The 22,732-nt window shown below is 37.7% G+C and overlaps 1 protein-coding gene across 4 annotated transcripts in view; it reads left to right on the forward strand.

Moving 5' to 3' along the window:
* Positions 1 to 22,732, forward strand: part of LOC124643764 (type-2 histone deacetylase 1) — a 29,861-nt gene that overhangs the window by 1,143 nt on the left and 5,986 nt on the right. Inside the window, exons 2-13 of one of the 4 annotated variants that reach the window (XM_047182837.1) lie at positions 3,104 to 3,185; positions 4,412 to 4,582; positions 4,896 to 5,002; positions 5,515 to 5,616; positions 11,677 to 12,441; positions 13,165 to 13,598; positions 14,739 to 14,886; positions 15,571 to 15,661; positions 16,534 to 16,664; positions 17,546 to 17,662; positions 18,138 to 18,260; positions 18,920 to 19,075. In XM_047182837.1, coding sequence (XP_047038793.1) covers positions 3,104 to 3,185; positions 4,412 to 4,582; positions 4,896 to 5,002; positions 5,515 to 5,616; positions 11,677 to 12,441; positions 13,165 to 13,598; positions 14,739 to 14,886; positions 15,571 to 15,661; positions 16,534 to 16,664; positions 17,546 to 17,662; positions 18,138 to 18,260; positions 18,920 to 19,075 — 2,427 coding nt within the window. The remainder of the gene's footprint in view (positions 1 to 3,103; positions 3,186 to 4,411; positions 4,583 to 4,895; positions 5,003 to 5,514; positions 5,617 to 11,676; positions 12,442 to 13,164; positions 13,599 to 14,738; positions 14,887 to 15,570; positions 15,662 to 16,533; positions 16,665 to 17,545; positions 17,663 to 18,137; positions 18,261 to 18,919; positions 19,076 to 22,732) is intronic. The other 3 variants (XM_047182840.1, XM_047182838.1, XM_047182841.1) reach the window with 3 other exon arrangements.

The raw sequence follows: 22,732 nt of genomic DNA on the forward strand, positions 1-22,732 counted from the left end.
TTCCACACAACCTTTTTATGGACTGAGACAGGAAGGTAAAGACAAAAGCCAAACAGACAAAGGTAGAAGCCTGTTTAATAAAGTAGTAAGGTAAAACTTATTTATAGTGTAATCTCTTCCAGTAGTTAGTAGAATAGTGTCATATATTAAGTCAGACTTAAAAGCTCTGTTTAAAAGTATTTCTGACACAGTTAAATAAGTAAATATGTATCCTACTAATATTATAAATGTGAAAGTTTGTGAGAATGTATGGATGTATGTTTGTTATTCTTTCACGCAAAAACGGCTGGACCGATTTGGTTGAAATTTGGTATGTAGATAGGTGATACCCTGGATTAACACATAGGCTACATTTTATTGGTCGCGAGCGGAAGCTAGTATCATTATAAATAGGTTACAATTTAGGTTTACAAATATACCTATAATATCAAAGTGATTTCAAAATCGGAATAAACCTACCTAAAATCTTATGTATAATCTTATTGGTTTGTTTGTCTGGCTAACCTCCAAAACACCTAGATTGAGTTTGACTTTTCTTTAGTAGATAGCTGATTTAAGAAGAGAGAAAGGTACAAATAACATTTATTATCTTCTACTTCATTTGTCTGAATTCAACATCTACCTAACTAAGGTGTTCTGTTTTAACTTATTAAAAGATTGTTTAGCGACAAAATAAATATTAAGAACATCTCAAAACACAATTATTTTTTATAGCGGTTTCCCGCAGTTTCGACTGTGTTCCCAGGGACCTTCTTCCCGAATCTGAATAAAATATAGTCTTTCTCAATTGTAGATAGTTGCCAAAATTGAAATAATTTTTCATACCTTTTGGACCAGAAGTTGGTTCTAAAATAGTTGGGAAAAGACTAGGCTAGGCTAAATGATGGATTATATTACAGTAAGATTATTGACAATAACAGTTTTGATGCTCTCCTGTATTATATCTTTAGGGTCCCTGTAGTACTATTTTGAATGCCTCGTTGGTCTAGTGGTCGCAAGGGCGGCTGCTGTGTTCGAGGTCTTGGGTTCGATTCCCGGGTCGGGCTGAAATCGCTTTGTGGGTTGGCTTTCACAAAGCAGCCCGTAGTCTGGAAGTTGGTGATTGATTCACCCATGCATCGGAGAGCACGTAAATGTCGGTCCTGCGCCTGATCTCTTTCCGGTCGTGTCGGATTGCCGTCCCATCGGGTTATGAGAGTGAAGGAATAGGGAGTGCACCCGTGTCTGCGCAAATGCTCGTGCACTATAATAAGTCCTGCGCAGCTGGCTGATCTCCTTAAATGAGAACAGCCGCCGTGGCCGAAATCGGCCGTGGACGCCATTAGTACTATTTTAAACAATTCGATAACTTCTGTGTGCAATAAACTTAGGGCAAGATTCTACCAGAATATTCGCGCTCATTTGTTCGCGAACAAACAGGTCATTCGGGTCGGCGCGAGTCCATTGCTAGTATATGTTCGCAAGGTTAAAATTTCGCGAACGTTTAAAAAATGTTCGCACGCGATTCGTTACTGTTTGCTAGAGCGAGTACACCAGAAGATACATTTGTGTGCTTTACACTGAACACTGGTAGAATCTCGCCTTTACCCTTTATGCAGTTAATATGTGACATAAATGCAGTATTTCTGATATCTGGGTCGCCATAGCATTGATATTCTACCATGGAGAACAAAATGACTAGCGGAGGTGCCATAACGAAAATTCTCTTAAGAAACTCGCGCCAAAAAAGTAAGCCTGACACCAGTGTAACCAAGGGGCTGAGGAGGTCAGATAGGGAGTCGCTCCTTGTAAAGCACTGGTACTCAGCCACATCCGGTTAGACTGGAAGCCGACCCCAACATAGTCGGGAAAAGGTTCGGGAGATAAAAGTAGCGCGCCAAAATGCGAGTGTGCGAGTGACGAGGAACGGTACTGTCTTCACCCTTATACGCCTTCTTTGGATCCGATCATTTTTTGTTATACCAAGAATCGTTGTCAGATGTGCCACAAAACACGAAAGCCTCCTTACTTCACTCGTAACGTCATGCCCACCGTTCGTATTAGACCTAGAAGAAGACGCTTGACCTACCTGTACGATGGCATCTCTGCTCGTCTTTCCTTCCTCCATGTATTTGACGGGCATAACGTGACAAAGGCTGGCCTTATTCGTTCCATCTCTGTATAGAAACAAAATGTCACTGTTGTTTATTTGTAGCAGACTTTCATAATTGTAGTATAAATTAATGATGACGTAATTTTAATTGAATCATTCGACAGTTTTAAGAAGAAAATATCGTTTTGTTTGATAAAATAATAACTTCAAGAATTTGTAGATTCGCGCTTTACTTTAGTTCGTCATCAGCTGTTTTCTGAGGAATCTTAGTCACGCACTTGGCTCAGAATGTGATTAGGTTTTGCTCCGTGTTCTACTTATTTTAATACTAATTTCATTCTAGCCATTTTTCCGTGAAAGTATGACAGATGTATCAGTATGACTGACTCAGTTGTTTTCGAATAAGTGTAAAACACCGCAAGAAAACATGTACATCATATTAGTTACATATATTCAAACAATATAATAAAATAAAAGAATACCAAAATATAAGGGCGTCCACGGCCGGCTGTTCTCATTTAAAGAGATCAGCCAGCTGCGCAGGACATATTATAATGGACAAGCATTTGCTTGGACACAAGTGCACTCACTATTCCTTCACTCTCATAGCGCGATGGGACGAAAAACCATAAAACCAAGAATACCATAAAATGAGAAGACCATAAAACTACTGAAAGGCGTGAAAAATATTCTCCATCGCGGCTTGCAGTATTGTCACACAGTCCAAAGAAATAGTCAAAGTTTTGGCCGCGGTAACCGTCAACCGGCAGCTTAAAAAGTTCTAACATTTAAGTGTGGTACCCCTTTTATAGTCCCATCGCAGGGTACATACGTACGGTAGACTGCACATCAGTGGTAACTGTCATGCACCTTAACTCAATAGTAATAAGTACGATTTTCCTATAAAACTGTTACCACTGACCTGAAGTTGACTGTACCTCTTGTAACACCGAATAAGTAATAAAAAAAAGTATGAATAAATAATAAAACAATGCAAATTTCTTGTTTCAGAACTTAAATGATGACGAAGGTGGTGGTGAACCATCCGAGGACGAGTATGACGCTCTCAACGATGAGACCTTTGGCCAAGGTTGTGAGTATTTCTGTTTAGCTGGTGCACTGGGAACCGCTTAACTCATTAAGAGGACGAATTGGAAATTTTGGCGCCAAGGATCTCAATTTTTCTCAGTAAATACAAAACGGATCAAAATGCAACTTGGTTACCTGAAAGTTCATGATATAAACCTTATTTTGTTAGACTTCAAAACATGATTAGGTAACTTTTATAACAGAGAAAAATATATCAAACATACCTCTTTTTAAAAAGAGATTCACATATTATGGGCAAACGGGACCGATTTAAGCCTCTTAACTTTTTTAGTAGTTGAGTATATACATACTCTTTAAAATTGTGGAAGGATTTTTTATTAAATTATCATTTCTAAATAATACAATTACAAAACCATTTTGTCGCTTACGAATTTTAGTTATAAGCTAGCGCGCCTATTGTAATCCTCGCCCCGCTCAGACGCTCCGTCCCCTTTTGGCGCCTTAGATGCGCGTGTCGGTTATGGAATTATTGTTGACCAATTCGTCGCCTTAACCAGCTTTTAGTTTTAACTGGCGTCGGAAAGGAGGTGGTTGTGGCTAAGTAACAGTTGTACGGATAGATAGATCATAAGGTTAAAAGTGGATGGGTGGGTGGTGGGCTTGACTGAAGACCGGGTGACCGTGTCATGACGAGTTCTTCCGTATTTCGGAAGGCACGTTAAATCTCTGCACAAACATAGAAGAAATAAGCGCTGATCATTCAACTTGCTCATCCTTAGAAAATAATTGTCAGTTAACCTAAACATAGCTAACATGATGCTTGAATTACTAATACATACTTGGTTTATGGGTTGAATAACATCGTAAAAAGGTGGCCATCGTCATCTCACCATTGTGCTGTTTGTCAAGAAATATTACCTTGTAGTAATTGGGCTTCAGAAAAAAAATCATACATATTTCCTAAATAAAGGGAGTAAGTAAAGAATTGTTTACTGGATTTACAGAGTTCTAAAAGTTCTATGCTACCAAACTGGCATTTATTTTTCGCTCTTTATCAGGAATTTAACTACTTTTTGAGAATAAGAGCCTCGCGCTTATTTGACTACGGGCCCCATGCTCGCATGACTCTATATGCCAGTTATAAGACAATAGATAACCAATGACAATGTGTCTCCTTTATATCTTTGCCGGGCTAATCTGGCCTTGTTCAAAACCCTTCTGGCCTAAAAGTTCTGGACACAATACTAAAGTTGTGCTATTACTCCTTAGCTGACGAGTTCGACTGGGAGGTGGAGCACGAGCAGCTCGCCGAACAGCTGGAGAGCAGCCGCAGACACAACAGCGGGATCGACGACCTCGCTAACACACAGCTGGGTGAGATATCTATAGTTGTTCCCCGCAGTTTCACCCGAGGGACGATGAAACTACATACCGTATCGGGTAAGATAGCCTATGTTGCTTGGGGATAGTCTAGCTACCCAACAGTGATATAATTTTTCAAATTGTTGCACTACCCGAGCTTGGTACAAACAAAATTTTCAACTTACTACGAATAGACTAGCCTTCCCCGCGATTCTACCGGTTCGAGACTACTTCGCGCAGCAGGATAAAAAGTAGCTAAAGATAAAAGGTTCTATTTGGCACCCACATTAATTTTTTTATATACTTTCCTGCCTTTTTTGTGTTGTATCCATAAATGTCATTTCTTTCTTTTCCTTTGTTGTTAATATAATATTATTATGTGTTGTTACAGAGGCGTCGTTATCACAGCTAGTGTTGGACGAGACGGATGCACCACACTCGAGGTCTTTCTCCTCAAATGTGTGGAGGCATGACCCCATCTTTCCAAGTGCTCCCACAGTAAATACAATTTTATTACTCATATTTTCTATCAATTTTTTTAAAGGCCGGTTTTGAGAGTTTTTTTGCACAATTTTCAACCAAAACTCGTAAGGGCAAGATCTGCTTCTCACCTATGCTCGAGTCGACTTTTAGTCCAATCCGATGCAGCTGAGTACAAGTGAAAAACAAGGAATGACTGCCTGTCTGACCTTCTCGAACTCTACCAGTTACCCGGGGCAACCCAATACCTTCTGTTAAGACTGGTTGTCAGACTTACTGGCGCCTGAACACCCATAACGACTGCCAAAGATGTTCAATGACAGCCGTAAATATGCATACGTATTTACAAATAACCTCGTCTTTCTCGGAGACTTGAGACTAGTTCAATGACAGCTGCTCAAAGATTCTATTTTTGGATAGTCCTTGGGAGTTAGAAAACCTTTTTTCTAATCTTAGATATAATCCTACTACAACTAATTTGTAATAAGCCACAATAAAATAATTAAATTCCATAATATCTTGCGTCATAGCCGGTGCAAGGATTGAAGAATGTGTGCACGGTGGAAGAACTGGAACGCCAACTGCGGCAGAAGCAGGTGCCGCAGCCAAACTTCAACCAGAACTACTTTCAGGTACGTTCCACTACTTCCCGCCCAAGGTAACACTCGGGCCGGGGCTTTTTTTTTAACGACGTCAAAAATCATCAAATGACTCCCTCACGCTGCTAACCCACAGCGGGAGTAAAAAAAAGGTATATTATATACTACCTGCTGTCTGAGGGAACTACTTCCTGTACATGGACAAGAGTAGAGTAAATGTTTTTCTGATGTTTAAGGTTTAAGATGTATTAATGCCAAGTTTCATGAAAATCTGTTCCTTCTTGAAAGAAATCCTTCCCTAATATGGACAAAAGTAGACAATAATTTATTTTGATGTGTGAGCTGCCAAGTTACATCGAAATCTGTCCAGTAGGTTTTGCGTAAAAGAGTAATTACCATCCTTGCTAACTTTCACATTTATCGTTAGTACAAGTAGACTATATCATACTGATGTACGTACAGTCAGCACCAAAAGTCGATGAACAGAATCAACATGACAAAACACCTGTTCACAATAAAATTCCATAAGTTATAGTCGCAACTATATAGGAAACAAAATAGACTGTACACCAGAAACTTACAAAAGTCGTTAAACACGAGTATTTCAAAAGTATCTGTGCACTAGTATTCCTAAAGTCGCTGTACACCATCAATCCAAATGTCGCTGAACATCATTGTATCAAAAGTCACTAAACAGCAGTAAATACAAAATCAGGTTAACAAAGTATATTTTTAATGTTGCCGTGTGTTAATGTACTTTTGACGCTTATGTTGTTCAGCTACTTTTGGGACAGTACTTGCTTGGCCTTAATAATATATCGCACACCCAGAACAACACTGTATTATGTCGAAAAATCGCAAAACAGAGTTATCTATGTATTTGAATAGCCAAAAATTTGCTGCATATCCCACGAAGACAGGCATATTTATATTTACAAAAATACTTAAGAGATGGCGTGCTAACTCTTTATTGGTGCCGACGCGTTGCCAGAATCATACCGCGAACACAAAACTATTTCCTGTTGCAACTTGTCCGCCTAGGGAACAGCACGCAGGTTCTCGACGCAACAGTAAATTAATTTGTGATAGTGAGGTGTTGTTGAATGTAGTGCTAAAATTACTCCGAGTTATTTCGTTTTAATTCAGTATTGGTGACTGTGTTTATACAACGTGTTTGACACTATTTCGAAATAATACCCTGTTGGTGATGAAGGTATGTTAATTTTTTTGTATTATTCGAAAATGGTTCAGTATTGTTCGTAAAAAGTGAAAATCAGTGAAATAATGCAGTATTGATGGTAGATTTAAATGATGACCTAATTTTGTTAAAAAAATCATAATAAATATTTTATATACGCAGACTTGTTACTTATATAATAATTTAAAAGTAATATAATTCTAATTTGTTTTGTACCATATTTACAACTTGATAAAATACTTTTTTCGAAATAATGCACTGTTGTTGAATAAATCTAAATTGTCATTGTTATTTCGCAGATAATGAAGGAACGACGACTTTGACGAGGTGAATAGGAGAATTCAGTTGGGTTGGGCTGCATTTGGGAAGCTACGTCGAGTTCTAACATCATGACTTACGGAGCCGAAACGTGGACACTGATGGTACGGCTGGTCCACAAGTTTAAAGTCGCTCAGCGGGCTATGGAAAGAGCTATGCTCGGCATTTCTTTTAGGGATCGCATCAGAAATGAGGTAATCCGTCAGAGAACCAAGGTCATTGACATAGCCCACCGAATCAGCAAGCTGAAGTGGCAGTGGGCTGGCCATATTAGCCGAAGAACCGATAACCGTTGGGGTAAACGAGTCCTAGAGTGGAGACCACGCCTCGGCAAACGTAGTGTAGGACGTTCTCAGGCACGGTGGAGTGATGACTTGCGCAAGACGGCTGGCAGGAGCTGGATGCGAGAAGCCAAAAATCGATCTCAGTGGCGTGCACTTGGAGAGGCCTATGTCCAGCAGTGGACTGCGATAGGTTGATGATGAGATAATGAAGGGCCGATGTCTTTTGTTATTGAAGAAGGCAATGGAAGTAACTACAGAAGAAACCACATCTTCTATTCAACAAGGCAGCGGGGAAAAAGAAACCGAAAATAAATCGTGTGCAGAATCGACTGCTGGTACCTACGTCAGCGGTGGCGGCATCAGTCGATGAAGTACACGATAGGGAGGTACCTGCTTCTTTTTTATCTGAACATAGCAAATGAAGAAAATTTTATAGACCTTGTGGTGACAAATGCAAGTTGAAATCATCATCATCATCATCATCTCAGCCATAGGACGTCCACTGCTGAACATAGGCCTCTCCCTTAGATCTCCACAGATACCTGTTGGAGGCGACCTGCATCCAACGTCTTCCGGCGACCTTTATAAGATCGTCTGTCCACCCTGTTGATGGACGTCCTACGCTGCGCTTGTTAGTCCGTGGTCTCCACTCCAGCACTTTTCGACCCCATCGGCCATCCGCTCTGCGAGCAATATGGCCAGCCCATTGCCACTTCAACTTGCTAATCCGGTGGGCTATATCGGTGACTTTAGTTCGTCTACGGATCTCCTCATTTCGGATTCGATCACGTAGAGAAACACCGAGCATAGTAGAAATGCAAGACTAAAAGAGACAAGTTGGTACGACAAGACATTTTTAAACAGTTTTGGCAGTTGGGTAATTTAGAGAGGCAAAGAGTTTATTGATAATTACTGTCTTGTTTTAATATTTTATATGATTATTTCAGCGAAATTTGCCTTTTTTTTGTTTAATGATTAAGAGAAGATTGTTCTGTTGTTTTTTATTTAAGTATTACATGTAACAAGTAATAGTTTATGTTAAAAATATATACCTACTGATTTTGTTAAAATTTCGTGTTTTATTTCATTGTTAATAGATCTTTTCCTGAAAACATAACAAATAAGCCTTTATTGTTCATTGAATCTTTACACAAAAACTGTAGAATAATAGTGCATTATTTCATAATTAATCAGTAAAAAAGACATAACTCGAAATAATACTTTTTCATTTCATTCTGTCAGTCCAAAACAGTGAGGTAAGTAAAAAAAGCCATTATTTTGGTTAATTAACGCATTTAGAATTTACTGCACTGTATAATCCTGACACCCATAGGATTCTTCACAGATAATGTGCAAGACATTCACAAAAACTGCGACGTAAAGTGAGATAACACTTTTTCGTCAATTCTGAAAAATAAGCTATTTTGACTTAGTGCAGTGTTGTTCTGGGCGTGCGATATGTTAACACGTTAGTATCTATTTCAATAATTTTAATAATTATTTTGGAAATACACTCTTTTGCAAAAAAAGCTGGCACCTATGCGAAATCTTAGTTTTAAGGACTTTACGTGTATTTCAAAGGGTTTTAATGATTGTAGTATGTTTCTAGCATCAAAAGGGTTAGCCAAGCATGCGTGAGAGTGTATTCTAAATTTGAATTTTGTACAATTGCTAAGAAATTGGTTAAACCTTGTTTTGGACTAATTGCTGGCAGAAAGTTCGTCGGTGTTTTGAAAAGTTTTTGAAGTGATTTTCAGAAAACTGATAATGCAGTCTTAATTAATGTACCTTTTTGTTAGATCAAAACATTTTTGAAAAACTATGCGTATTTGATAAAATTTTCACCTGCTCTAAATGGGCTATACTGATAATTGATGGCAATGTTAAGAGTTTCGGTATTTTAGTGTAAAGCGTTCTTCTGTTTAGATATTATACCCACGTGTTTTAAAATATCGCTTCTTCATAATTAAACACTATTTAGAGGAGTATCAGTACATTGGGCTGCGACAAAACCAATTTAAAGTAAGCAGTGCCGATCACAACTCGTCTCCTTTCGGACTTTAACATTTTTTGAAATCTTGAAATTCTACAAAATACAGAAAATAGCGCATAGCACATGCATGCGCACGAGGTCTTAAGGTCTCGTAATCACTGATTTTCAAACAATCTCGTCTCTTGGGAAACTCCGTAGACCTCCGAAGATCTATGAGTCTGAGCGTTCAAATAGCGTGTTTTCATCCCACGGACATTTTATGAAATAAACTTGCCTGCACCGAGATTTCCTAGCATCTACAGCACTTTCCTGCTTAAATCATAACAATAATTGGCTATCTGCTCATTTCTTAAGAAACATACGTTTGGTCAATACCTTTGACTTCTTGACTCCCTTTCAGCGAAATCATCATTTAGTAACCCGATACCTATGGAGTTATAGAGAGCTTCAACGCGGCAATAATTAGACTTTTTATATAGCTTAAACCCTCCTCATCATTTTTCATGTGGTTAATTTTAACATTTATCACAAAAGGAGATTGGGCAAGAATGTATGAAGTTTGGTCCAAATGTCCACCACGAACGAGACCTATATAATTAAATAGTCCACTTAATTTAGAATAACTTTTACTAAGAAAGTAAAAAAAAAAAACAATGCCAAAAAAAGTTATAGCCAAAAATGTATTCTTCATTTTCGGTAGTTTTTGTATGTTATCATTATTATTTTTTATTTTTTTCCACTTCCATTTCCGCATTTTATCTAAAACTAAGATGAGTAAGACACATTTGCATATAAACAGCCCATATTTTTTTGCCCGATGGATGTACTAATCACTAACCAATAGAGGCGCCAGAAGTGCTTGAATATACTCAGCGGTTCCTGGATCTAAGAAAGTTCGATGTAACTGGTGGTGTCTTCTCTCTTATAATGAACAATTCTATTTGTCAGAAGTTACAGAAGTATGAAAATCGAACATCACGAAAAGTAATTGAAAAAATGAAATTGAAAAAATCTATAAAATGTTTTATTTGATTTTGCTATAACTTTTTTCTGGCATTATATTTTTTTTTACTTTCATAACAAAACATGTTCTATATTTAATGGGCTATCTAGCCATATACGTCTCGTTCGTGGTGGACATTTGGACCGGAATTGCCCATTGTCCTTTGGTATTTTTTAATGTCAAAGTACGATAGGAGACGAGTTGCGATCGGCACTGCTTACTTTAAATTGGTTTTGTCGCAGCCCAATGTACTGATACTCTAAATAGTGTTTAATTATGAAAAAGCGATATTTTAAAACACGTGGGTATAATATCTAAGCAGAAGAACGCTTTACACTAAAATACCGAAACTCTTAACATTGCCATCAATCATCAGTATAGCCCATTTAGAGCAGGTGAAAATTTTATCAAATACGCATAGTTTTTCAAAAATGTTTTGATCTAACAAAAAGGTACATTAATTAAGACTGCATTATCAGTTTTCTGAAAATCACTTCAAAAACTTTTCAAAACACCGACGAACTTTCTGCCAGCAATTAGTCCAAAACAAGGTTTAACCAATTTCTTAGCAATTGTACAAAATTCAAATTTAGAATACACTCTCACGCATGCTTGGCTAACCCTTTTGATGCTAGAAACATACTACAATCATTAAAACCCTTTGAAATACACGTAAAGTCCTTAAAACTAAGATTTCGCATAGGTACCCGCTTTTTTTGCAAAAGAGTGTATTTCCAAAATAATTATTAAAATTATTGAAATAGATACTAACGTGTTAACATACATTATTATATAAGGTCAAGCAAGTACTGTCCCAAAAGTAGCTGAACAACATAAGCGTCAAAAGTACATTAACACACGGCAACATTAAAAATATACTTTGTTAACCTGATTTTGTATTTACTGCTGTTTAGTGACTTTTGATACAATGATGTTCAGCGATATTTGGATTGATGGTGTACAGTGACTTTAGGAATACTAGTGCACAGATACTTTTGAAATACTCGTGTTTAACGACTTTTGTAAGTTTCTGGTGTACAGTCTATTTTGTTTCCTAGTTGCGACTATAACTTATGGCATTTTATTGTGAACAGGTGTTTTGTCATGTTGATTCTGTTCATCGACTTTTGGTGCTGACTGTACAAGCTACGTAACTGTCACGTTTCATCATAAATTGTTGAACTTTTCTGGTTTTTTTTTTACTTTTCTGTTGACTTAAATATTTTTCATTCAAAATTCATGACTATTTGTAGCAAAAGCAGTAATTGTTTTATATAAATCTTTCTGTTTTCCACAGCCAAGATTTCCACCAGTTATACTACAAAGACCTCCGGGTCTTCAAGCCCCCGTACCCTTACCATTTGCCCCCCAACAATCAATGTCCCACAACATGAATCAACCGTTAACCAAGCTCATGAACCAAATGGGACAAAACAACCAACTACTACCCAACCACGTCAACCAAATGGGCCAAAACGTAACACAGTTCATGAACAACCAAATTGGCAACCAGTTTCAAAACAACCCTATAGGCCCAGGGAATAATATGATGAACCAACTCACGCAAAATATGAGTGTTCACCAAATGGGACAAAACAACCAGATGATGGGACAGAATGTTAACCAAATGGGACAGAATTTGAATATGAGTCAAAGTATGGGTCAGATGGGACAGAGTATGAACCAAATGGGACAAAACGTCAATCAAATGGGACAGAATATGGGACAAAATGTCAATCAGATGTCTCAGAATATGAGTCAGATGGGACAGAACGTCAACCAGATGGGACAAAACATGCAGTCGATGGGTCAAAATCTTAGCCAGATGAACAACCATATGGGTAGTAACCAGATGGGTCAGAATCCCAACCAGATGGGTCAGAATCCTAATCAGATGGGTCAGAATGTTAACCAGATGATGCAGAATGGTAACCAGTTTCCTGGTATGAGTCAGTTTCAGCATATGATGGGTCAACCTAGGATGATGGGGCCTCCTCCCGGTATTAATATGCAGAGGCCAAATTTTAATTCTAATATGGGCCAGTATAATCCTAATTTTCGTGTAAGTATATAATTTTTGATAAAGTAATTACATACAATTGTACTGTTCTTTGTGTGTTGTGATTTCCTGTGTTGTTCATTTTCTTGGTGTACAATAAAGAATAATATAATCTATCTATCAACATCCTAACTAATATTATAAATGAGAAAGTAACTCTGTCTGTCTGTCTGTCTGTCTGTCTGTCTGTCTTTTCTTCACGCCTAAACTACTGAATCGATTTGTGTGAAATTTGGTACAGATATAGTTTGAAACTTGAGAAAGGACATAGGATAGTTTTTATTACAAAAAAATATAAAAATAAAATTTATTCCGGACATATAGCGCCACCTATTGGTCAAACCAAAAATCTACCGGAAGTTACTATTCCACGCGAAAGAAGTCGCGGGCAAAAGCTAGTATCCTATAAAAAAGAAATGATGAAAAATACCTAATTTTCTTCTCAGATTAAAAATAAGTTTTTAGTAGGAATTGTAGCATTTATCTTGTTCTGAGCAAAATCTCCTCAAATGTGTTTTTCGAGTCGTATACCATGCATGTCTGAAGTTAGCAATTTGACTCCTTGCACATTTGATCGAACAGATATTGTCCGATCAAAAGACTACTTCTGTCAAATAGCTAACTTCAGAAATGCAAAGTTATTTGGTGCGCACATTATTGCAGTTTTAAATCTCGATGCCTACAAAGTATTTTGATTATTTATTATATTCTCTTTCTTATTTTCAGCCCTCAATGCCATCAAAACCAGAGCAACCAATAAACCAACCGAACATGATGATCAACCAACCAATGCTGATAAAAAACCAACCGCAACCAATTAACAACATCAAACACTCACCCAGCAACCAAATGAACCATATGAACCAGATTAACCAAATCAACCAGTCGCCACAGAGTAAAAATACTCCGAAACCGGTTCCGAAAGACCAGAAAGTCCAAAAAAGTCGGGTGTATAATAATTCGAAGCAAAGTCAGAATTTGACTTCGCAAAATTTGGTCCAGTTGATACAAAATACACATCCTATGTTGCAATTTAATAATAGTTTTCATAACGCCAATCATCATCCGATGTTGAATAATAGAAATAATGTATTTACTAACAGCCAGTTTAGCCATCCTATGTTCAATAATCAGAGGGTGAATGGTACTTTTAATAATAGGTGAGTTATAATTTAAACTTATTTATTTTTAGTAAGTCTTGCTTCTAGCATGGGTTTTACCCACGTCCTGTGAGACATACCTACATAGCGTATTCGGATAAATAGTAGCATATAGCCTTTCTCGATAATTGGGCTATCTACAGTCTGTTTTTTAATCTCGTAGACTAAATTGACACTTGCAAAATGTCAAACTTACAAATAATGTTGCTAGCTTTTTTTGTGCAGTGTTGTACTTACGATACCGGTTTATTGAATCTTAACTTTTTATCTATAATAGACGAATTTAATATTCATTCAAAGTTTTATATTTACAATTCACGTACGTACACGTGGCTGCACGTCGTGCTACAAACTGCCAGGGATATCTGACCACGCAACGCCATGCGTAATCATCAAGAATAAGCCCATTATTTCAGGATGACTTATTGTAAAAAAAACGATACTTGATTTTATTAACGCTAAGTTTCGGTCGTGCCACATCACTATTTAAGAATTTGCAACAAACTGACAACACTCGTAATGTCAGTTTAGTCTACGAGATTAAAAAACAGACTATAATACTGAAATATTTTTTCAAATTGGACCAGTAGTTCCTGAGATTAGCTAGCTAGCAACCTGCGGTTCTACCCGCTTCCGAAGGAACATACATCCCGAATCCGGATATAGCCTATGTCACCCGGGGATAAAGTAGCTAATCTTAGGAAACTGAAAGAATATTTTAAATTGGTTCAGTATTAAATAAACACATTTTTTCTTTATAATATATCAGTTCAGATTTTATATAACTAGCTTCCACCAGCGGTTTCACCCGCTTCCCGAAACAACTTGTTGGACCGTACCGGTAGAAAAGTAGCCTACATTTTATTCTGATATTTACCTTATGTATAATCATCGGCAAGGATATTGAGCCCTGACCTTCACCTGCGCAGAAGCGATTTATTGGTTTATTGCCTTATGAGTACAGTGCGCAAAGCGATCCCCACTCTTCCGCCGAGAGCTCATTATCCGTGCCGATAACTATGCCAAGTTTCATGAAAATCCACCCCAATCCAGTAGTTTTTGCATGCACAACAAATATCTATACATACAAACTTTCTCATTTATAATAATTAGTGCTACAAATTATTTATTAACTTTCAGGCATTCAATAAACGGTGATGACGCAAGCGGAAGTGACACGGACGAATATGCGGGTCTCATGACCGCCAGAGAGAAACAGTGGCTCATTAATATACAGATGTTACAGCTTAACACTGGGACTCCTTATATACACGACTTTTACTATACGGTGAGTGAATTTTAGTTAGCTGTCACCCTCGACATTTGTGTCACCCATTAATGTTGCAACTTGTAATCAGCAGTCTTTATGTACTCGACTTTTATTACATGGTGAGTGAATTTTAGTGAAATTTTCTCGGGATTTTTTCCTTTTTTTCCCTTTAATCATTGGTGTCCAAGATGAATTAGTGAATTATAGTTCGGCCATTCAGAGAATGCGTTCCTGACACGTCGCGATTGAACTGACGACGTAACTTTGCAATGGCGTTGCAGTTACGATAAAAATATTTTTGCTGGTTGTTTACCGTTTTAACAATTGAGGAGCATTAAAACAACATTATTATATCAATAATCAATGAATGTTATTACGTCGTCAGTTCAATCGCGACGTGTCAGGAACGCATTCTCTGAATGGCCGAACTATAGAAAGTACATATAAATATAGAAAAGTTTTACTGGTACTTGCCTGACCTGGAATCGAACTGCTATATGTGCGGTTGAACCATATATGTGTGTGTAAATGTACATTCAAATTGTGTCTGTATGCGTAAGATACTCAGCCGCATCTGGTTAAACTGGAAACCAATCCCAACATAGTTGGGAAAAGGCTAGACAGATGATTAAAAATTTAAATCTTATTTGTATTAATTATAAAGAGTTATTTACCTTGTATTCATTTTTATGTTATTTACAGGTGTTCTTAGAGCGACAAGCCAGCAAAGAGAAGGAAGGCGTCAAAGAGGCGCATAAGGCAAACCAACAGAATCATCCATTCTATAGCGGAGGTAAGTTATAGTTTATGTTAATATTTCTCGGGATTTCACCCATGTCTCTGGGAAATTACTTGCATCCATGGTAATATACAACGTTATTTTTTGTTTGTGCGAAACCTGAATATAGTTTGTTCAGAATTAGTAACTGAGTCGATTCCAATAGTTTTTACACCATGTTATATTTTTTCCCAAAATTATCTAAAAAACTTTGAATGTTGGACACCACAAATAGGTATTTATTCTCGCACAACGGCGGTCACGGCGAGTTCATAGCGGGCGCGAGCGCTAGTGCTATCGCGTCGCGCGGCATGTGTGTGTTTTGTGGTGATTATGTATTTTTACGGACAGTCCCGTAACTTAACAAGCTTATAACTTTGTGATTTTTCATGATACGGTTTTGAAATTTCGTGCATAGATTCTTTACATAAAAATACTAGATAGGTGTATCAGGTTTCGCATAAACAAAAAATAACGTTGTATAGTCTACTAGCTGTTCACCACAGTTTTACCCATGTCTCGGAAGTAGAACTTGCTGCAATCGGGTAAAAAATAGCTTACATTATTCACCGTACAAAATTTCATTTAATATCGACTGTAATAAAGCTTGATATATCAGAATATACGTATATGCGGGAACTACTAATTACCTACTACCTTCGAAAACTACAACCTTCTCATCGAGTAGGCACATTAATCACCTAACAAGCCCTATTGTCAGAGTTTCAAGTCCGCCTGCAGGCCTCTGATGTGGTGTGGTACAACGACTGCTACTGAGTAGCATTCGAGGACGCCGGCGACACGTGCCCTCCCAAACACTCCCCGTGTTTAAGGGTCATTTTAAGGGTCATAGAAGATTATTAAAGACATATTTTTACTGTTTTCAGGAGTGAAACAAGAATCCCACACCCACAGAGAACGTCACAACTCGAACAGGCACAACTCGACCAGCGAGGACAGCGCCACTCCTCGGACATACGTGCCCACGCAGTTCGAGAACTCGCTCGGCAAGTTACAGGTAATATAGCTAACTGTGTATGTAACTCCAGACACAACTCGACCAGCGAGGATAGAAATCAAAATTAGTCGAATGTGTCTTTTTCAAATAGGGTTCCTTTAGAAAGTCACATTAGCCAACAAGAAAGTCTATGGACACTCCATGGAAAATACCTCAGGCAATAAAAGTCCACATTAAAAGTTTAAGTGTAGGTAAAAGTGCTAGTAAGTTTTAAACTACGGTGTCAATTCAGCATTTTGATTTGCGCTTTATTTTCATAATTTTCTTGTCAATCCATATATCGGGTGTGTCGTTCATAATCACATTAAATGAAATGCGTTAATATACTGGTTAATATATGTCGATTAACACAAAGATAAAAGAAAAATACGTAAAAATATTTTTTTTTTTTTTCAAACAAAGTAAATGGAATAAAAATGTGCATAAATTAGAACACCAAATAAAAGTCAGTCATTACAAACAACTGAAATTCTCCCTTGAAAACTGACAGCTGACAACTGCTCAAAAGATTCGATACTCCTAACTTTATCTCTGCTTTACACACGATGTTGTAAATTATAAAAACGAAAAATGACTCCTGTGGTTAAACCACTGAATGGATTAGGTTATTTTTTTTACAATTCGCCATAGAATATCATAAAGTATATGTGATATGATTTGATGTGACACTCCCGATATATTACTTTGTCTTTTTTATTACCCAACTGGCAAAAATGTTGTTTCTTTCTTTTTTGTAATTACATATATTTTAATTAGTTTAGTCTCTCACTAATGCATTAAATTGTAAGTATATGTAATGTTAGTAATAAGGATAGTAAATAAATAAATATAGAGATGATGAATAAAATATATTAAATAATAACGTATATTATTTGTTCCAGTGCGGCAGCGTGACGGCGCCGCGTAAGATCATCGACGTGGAGGTGGTGGGCGGCGACTCCGCTCCGGCACGGATGTCCAGAGCGTCTAGCGTCGCCAGCACTACGCATCCTACTGAGGTGAGAATATTACCATTATTATTTCTATGTAAAGCTATATCATTTTCACCTTTTATTCGGAATGAAATAATAATATGAAATTAGTATAATAATGCGGTTGTTCTCATATAAGGAGATCAGCTAGCTGCGCAGGATGTATTATAGTGCACGAGCATTTGCTTAGCGCGATGGGACGACAATCCGACACGACTGGGCGAGAGATCAGGCGCAGGGTCGAGTCAGCTGCAAAAAAATAATAACCACCCCCCAGGAAAGGCCAGTTAAACATTTGACAATCTACTTGTGTGATTAGTTAATTTTTATCACTCAAGTCTAGTCGTGTAAATATGGAGTGAAAGAAAAGTGATGCATTCATTCTAGTGAAGTGTCTGATGTTGTCATAAAAAAAAGATTCCATTAATATATATCCTAAAAAACTAACTTCTCAAATCTTCACATTTTCACTTAAACTAATAAGAATAATGTTTTTCCACAGGTTCCCAGAGAAATGAAGAGAACAAAACAACTCCTGCTCGACATAGAAGCGCTATACCTGATACTGCTGCGGCTTGAAGAACTCAACGACCCGCTCGCGATATCCAACGCGCTTATACTTAAGGTACGTTATATTTTAAAGTATTTCTGTAGTAACATGTACGAACTTTTGAATTCTCTCTCTCTCTCTCTCTTTCCTGCTATTTATCCCACATGGTGGTGGGGTAAGCTTTCCTTTTTTTTTTGTCCTCCACTTCGCTCTATCCGAACTTTTGAATTATGTTTTGAACAGTAACTATCAGTCGATTTTCCGTATTTAATGAAAAAGTGTCTTTTCATACCAGTGAATTGAATAGTTTCCACGGTACGCGGGTGAAACCGCCAATAATTATATGATAAAGGGAAATATTGTGTGTTTGTTTGTACCCCAAACGATCCGAAACTACTGAACTGAAATGAAAAATTCACCCTGGTTTTTTTGGTATGGCATTTCGCAGTTCAGCCTAGGAGGCCTGTACTGCTTGATCAGACTTACTTTTCCTTGCGGAATTTAAGACCTCCAGCCAGAGGTCTATCCCCGGATGACTCAGGCTTTATTTAAATCCAGGTACAGGAATAATTTTCCCCCGGGTTGCGGTTGAACCCTCTAGAAAACACTCTGGTAGCTTACATATCAGATAACATGTGCTGCTTTTTATCCATATTCACAAAAGAAGTTCTGAAATCGGTGGCCTAACGTAGTATATTCAACATTTAACTATAAAACTCCTTTACTTGTTTCAGGAAAGAGAAGAAAAACAAAAACAATTGGAGGCGGCACAAAAAGAGGCGGAGAGTGAACAGCAAGAGGTCTCCAACTTGTTCCTCAAGAATATCGAGTCGGTGCAGCGGAGGCCTAAGCAGGACAGCCCTAAGAGCGAGAGCATTGATAAAAGACAGGTATGTAAGATAGATAAATTGAGTAGATAGATGTAGGTAGACAGATAGGACGTCTATTCCAGTACAAGCAATAATAAAACAGAGAATATAGGTATGAAAATTACTATAAAAAAAATAACAATTTCTGAACAATAAAGATTTTTAAAAATCTCATCAAAATAATTTGAAGGTAGTATGATAGAAAAATTAAACATGTGTATAGAATGGCTTCCAGTCTAACTGGATGCAGCTGCCTATCTGAACTCTTCAACCCAGTTACCTGGGTCCCTTGGTAAGACTGGTTTTCAGTAACGACTGCCAAAGATGTTCAAATGACCGCCGGGACCCACCAATTTAATGTGCCTTCCGAAACATGGAAGAAATCGTCATGACAAGATTATCAGTCAGTAAGGCCTCGGCCTCGAATTTAGCGGGCAGCGGGGCGGCGGCGGCGCGGGAGCGGCAGGATCTTACGCGTATAATCAAATGGACCGGCCCTCGAATACAGCGGCGCGGGAGCGGCGCGGCGGCGGGCAACGAGCGGTGCGCTCCAGTCACGCGGTGACCGCCCGCGTTATATTTTTTTATATTTTTTATATATTATACATTTTTTTTTGTGACGTATCAAAATGTCTTCGGACGTGCAAGAGCTAATTATTTCGGCCATCTTTGAGAGGACACCCATATGGAACAGCAAACACAACAGAACACAACACTACACTGCTATAGTGCCGCGCGATCTGCCCGCTAGTTTCGAGAACAGGTATGCGTTGCCCGCCCCGCTCCCGCGCCGCCGCCGCTGCCGCCCCGCTGCCCGCTAAATTCGAGGCAGAGGCCTAACGACCGCACCAAGCGTTGCTTAACCTTATGATCGTCCGAACCGTGCAACTGTACGAGCCCTTCAATTTTTATGAACTTTTAACCAACATATGACATATTTGATCTATTTTGTCTAAAAATAGTTTCAAACTGCGAAAACCACCAATGACACACAGTTTGTTCCGAATTTCGACTTTATTGTATTTGATTGTCTCAACGAAAACTTATTTTAGGAGCGTCTAACATGTCATTGGTTGATAGTACCTTTTTAACCCCCGACGCAAAAACGACGGGGTGTTATAAGTTTGACGTGTCTGTGTGTGTGTGTGTGTGTGTGTGTGTGTGTGTGTGTGTGTGTGTGTGTGTGTATGTGGCATCGTAGCTCCCAAACGGATGATCCGATTGTAATGCGGTTTTTTTTGTTTGAAAGGAATGTCATTCGGGAGTGTTCTTAGCTATGTTTGGTGGAAATCGGTTCAGGTCTTCAAGGTCATCAGCTCGTTTGTTAGGTGTGATAGGAATGTTACACGCTCAGTTTACTTGCAAGCATATGTGGGATCTGAAATTTGAAATACTAATGTCTTCTGGAACCACTGAGCTGGTCTGCTGTTAGGACACGAAGATAGGAGACGTAACCCTGAACTGCCGTTTAGTAAACCCATCGAGTTTGGGCTCGTTGAATTTGTCTTGACGAGTTCTCTTCATGTTTCTGATTGACGAGAACCTGATGCTGGAAATGGGATGTGGCGGATGAAACCCTGGAATGCCGGAATGAAACGGATAAACCGATTTATATTTTTGCTGAAAATCTAGAATGACCAAAGGTTAATCTTTGTTGTTTCTCAATCTGTGCAATTCTCCCAGAGCTGGTTTGTCATGAGGATTGTTAAACAGCTTCTTTTGGCCAAGATCGCATATAGCGACCCCATCTTAAAATAAAAGAAATTAAATGAAAGAAGGAAAAATTAAGGAGCTCCTTCAAAAAGCATGAAATAAAATTAAATTATAAATTAAAAAAAAACCCCGACCCAAAAAAAAGCACGCAATTATTATGACAAAAGGTTAAAAACGCTAAACCCTATAAAAAGCAAAAAATAACTTTTAACACTACGTAAGTACCAACTAAAGCATGTCAGACTAAACTAAATTTTGACGTGTCGGGGGACCGCTTTTTACCTTTAAAAATACTTACATAAATCAAATGATACCTACCTAATTACAACACTCGTATTAAAAAAAACACGTATCTAAACAAAATTGTATAAAAAGTATAAGAAGTATATGTAATGTAGTAGTATATAATTACTTCTAACGTTAGGCTAATAAATTAGAGCGGTCCCCCGACACGACAAAATTTAGTTTAGTCTGACATGCTTTAGTTGGTACTTACGTAGTGTTAAAAGTTATTTTTTGCTTTTTATAGGGTTTAGCGTTTTTAACCTTTTGTCATAATCAGTGGCGGATTTACCAATAGGCCAAGTAGGCCAGTGCCTAGAGCGGCAGATTTAGAGGGGCGGCAAATTTTGCGAATTTTTTTACAGTTTTTTTTTTTTTATAATTATACGAGTACACAATCCATATATAAATAAACGATTAATAAACTCACTGTAAAATCCATATATAAATAAACGATTAATAAACTCACTGTAATATATGCTTAGGTTTATGTGATCATGAATTTTAAAATATTCCAATAGCGTTTCAATAAAAATAAATTGAAAAATCCGCTCGCTTCGCTCGCGGTTTCTTCATCTTTTCTGGTTTATTCTGCGCTCTTTGAGTCCAATCTAACAAAAAGTTAAAGCACCGAAGTAGCAAAAACAACTGACGCTCTACGCTGACGATTTCTAAGCTGTTCAGGAGGTGGAGGACTTTTGTGTCCCAAATAATTTCGCTTTTGTGTCCTCAAAACTCAACAAATTAAATATTAAAATTCCTCCAAAACAGGAAATATGGTCTATAGTGCAAGCTTACTCACCAACAGAGCAGTCATCTACTTTAGAAATCGATGCATTTTACTCAACTCTCAACATCGCCCTAAAAAAGTACACATACAAACACTGCATAGTAATGGGAGATTTCAATGCTCAGATTGGAAGTCCACGAAATGGAGAAGATATTGTACTTGGCCCTTACATCAGAGGGAAAAGAACAAGGAACGGACAAAAACTAATAGAAATGGCGATGGAAAATAACATGAGGATAATGAACAGCCTATTCAAGAAAAGAACTTCAAAAAGATGGACTTGGGAATCGCCAGGCGGCAGTTTCAAAAACGAAATTGATTACATCTTAACAAATAGACCAAAATTAATTGACGACTGCGGCACCATTTATCTAAATTTTAATAGCGACCACCGAGTCCTCAGAGCACGTCTGAGCAGGTCAATGGGCACTATTAAAAGTCGACCCTTCAAAGTCAGAAGACCAACACCAAATAACAAACAAATGTTAAACACCATCAAAGACAAACTGAAATTAGTGACAGAATCATCCTTTGAGGGTATAAATACTCAGCAGAAGTACAACATACTACATGAAATATTGACATTGAGACCAGAACCTGATACTAAATATAATACGAAGGATAAGAAAAACTTGTCAGAGAAAGTAATTACACTCCTAGAAGCAAGATCAAAACTGTTAAATACTACAAAGAAAACAAAAATTATCAGAAACAAAATAAGCGAAATAAGTAAAGAAATCAAAAACCAAATAAGAAAAGACAGAGAACGCACTAGGCGTGAAACTTTTGAAAAATACATAAGCAAAACCGGAGGTATTAAAAAGCTCTAAAAACTTTAAAAGAAAAGAAAAACTGGATACCCAATATGAAAGACCGACTTTCGAAAACGAAAA

Source organism: Helicoverpa zea, chromosome 28, assembly GCF_022581195.2.
Source record: "Helicoverpa zea isolate HzStark_Cry1AcR chromosome 28, ilHelZeax1.1, whole genome shotgun sequence".
Taxonomy (NCBI): Eukaryota; Metazoa; Arthropoda; class Insecta; order Lepidoptera; family Noctuidae; genus Helicoverpa; species Helicoverpa zea.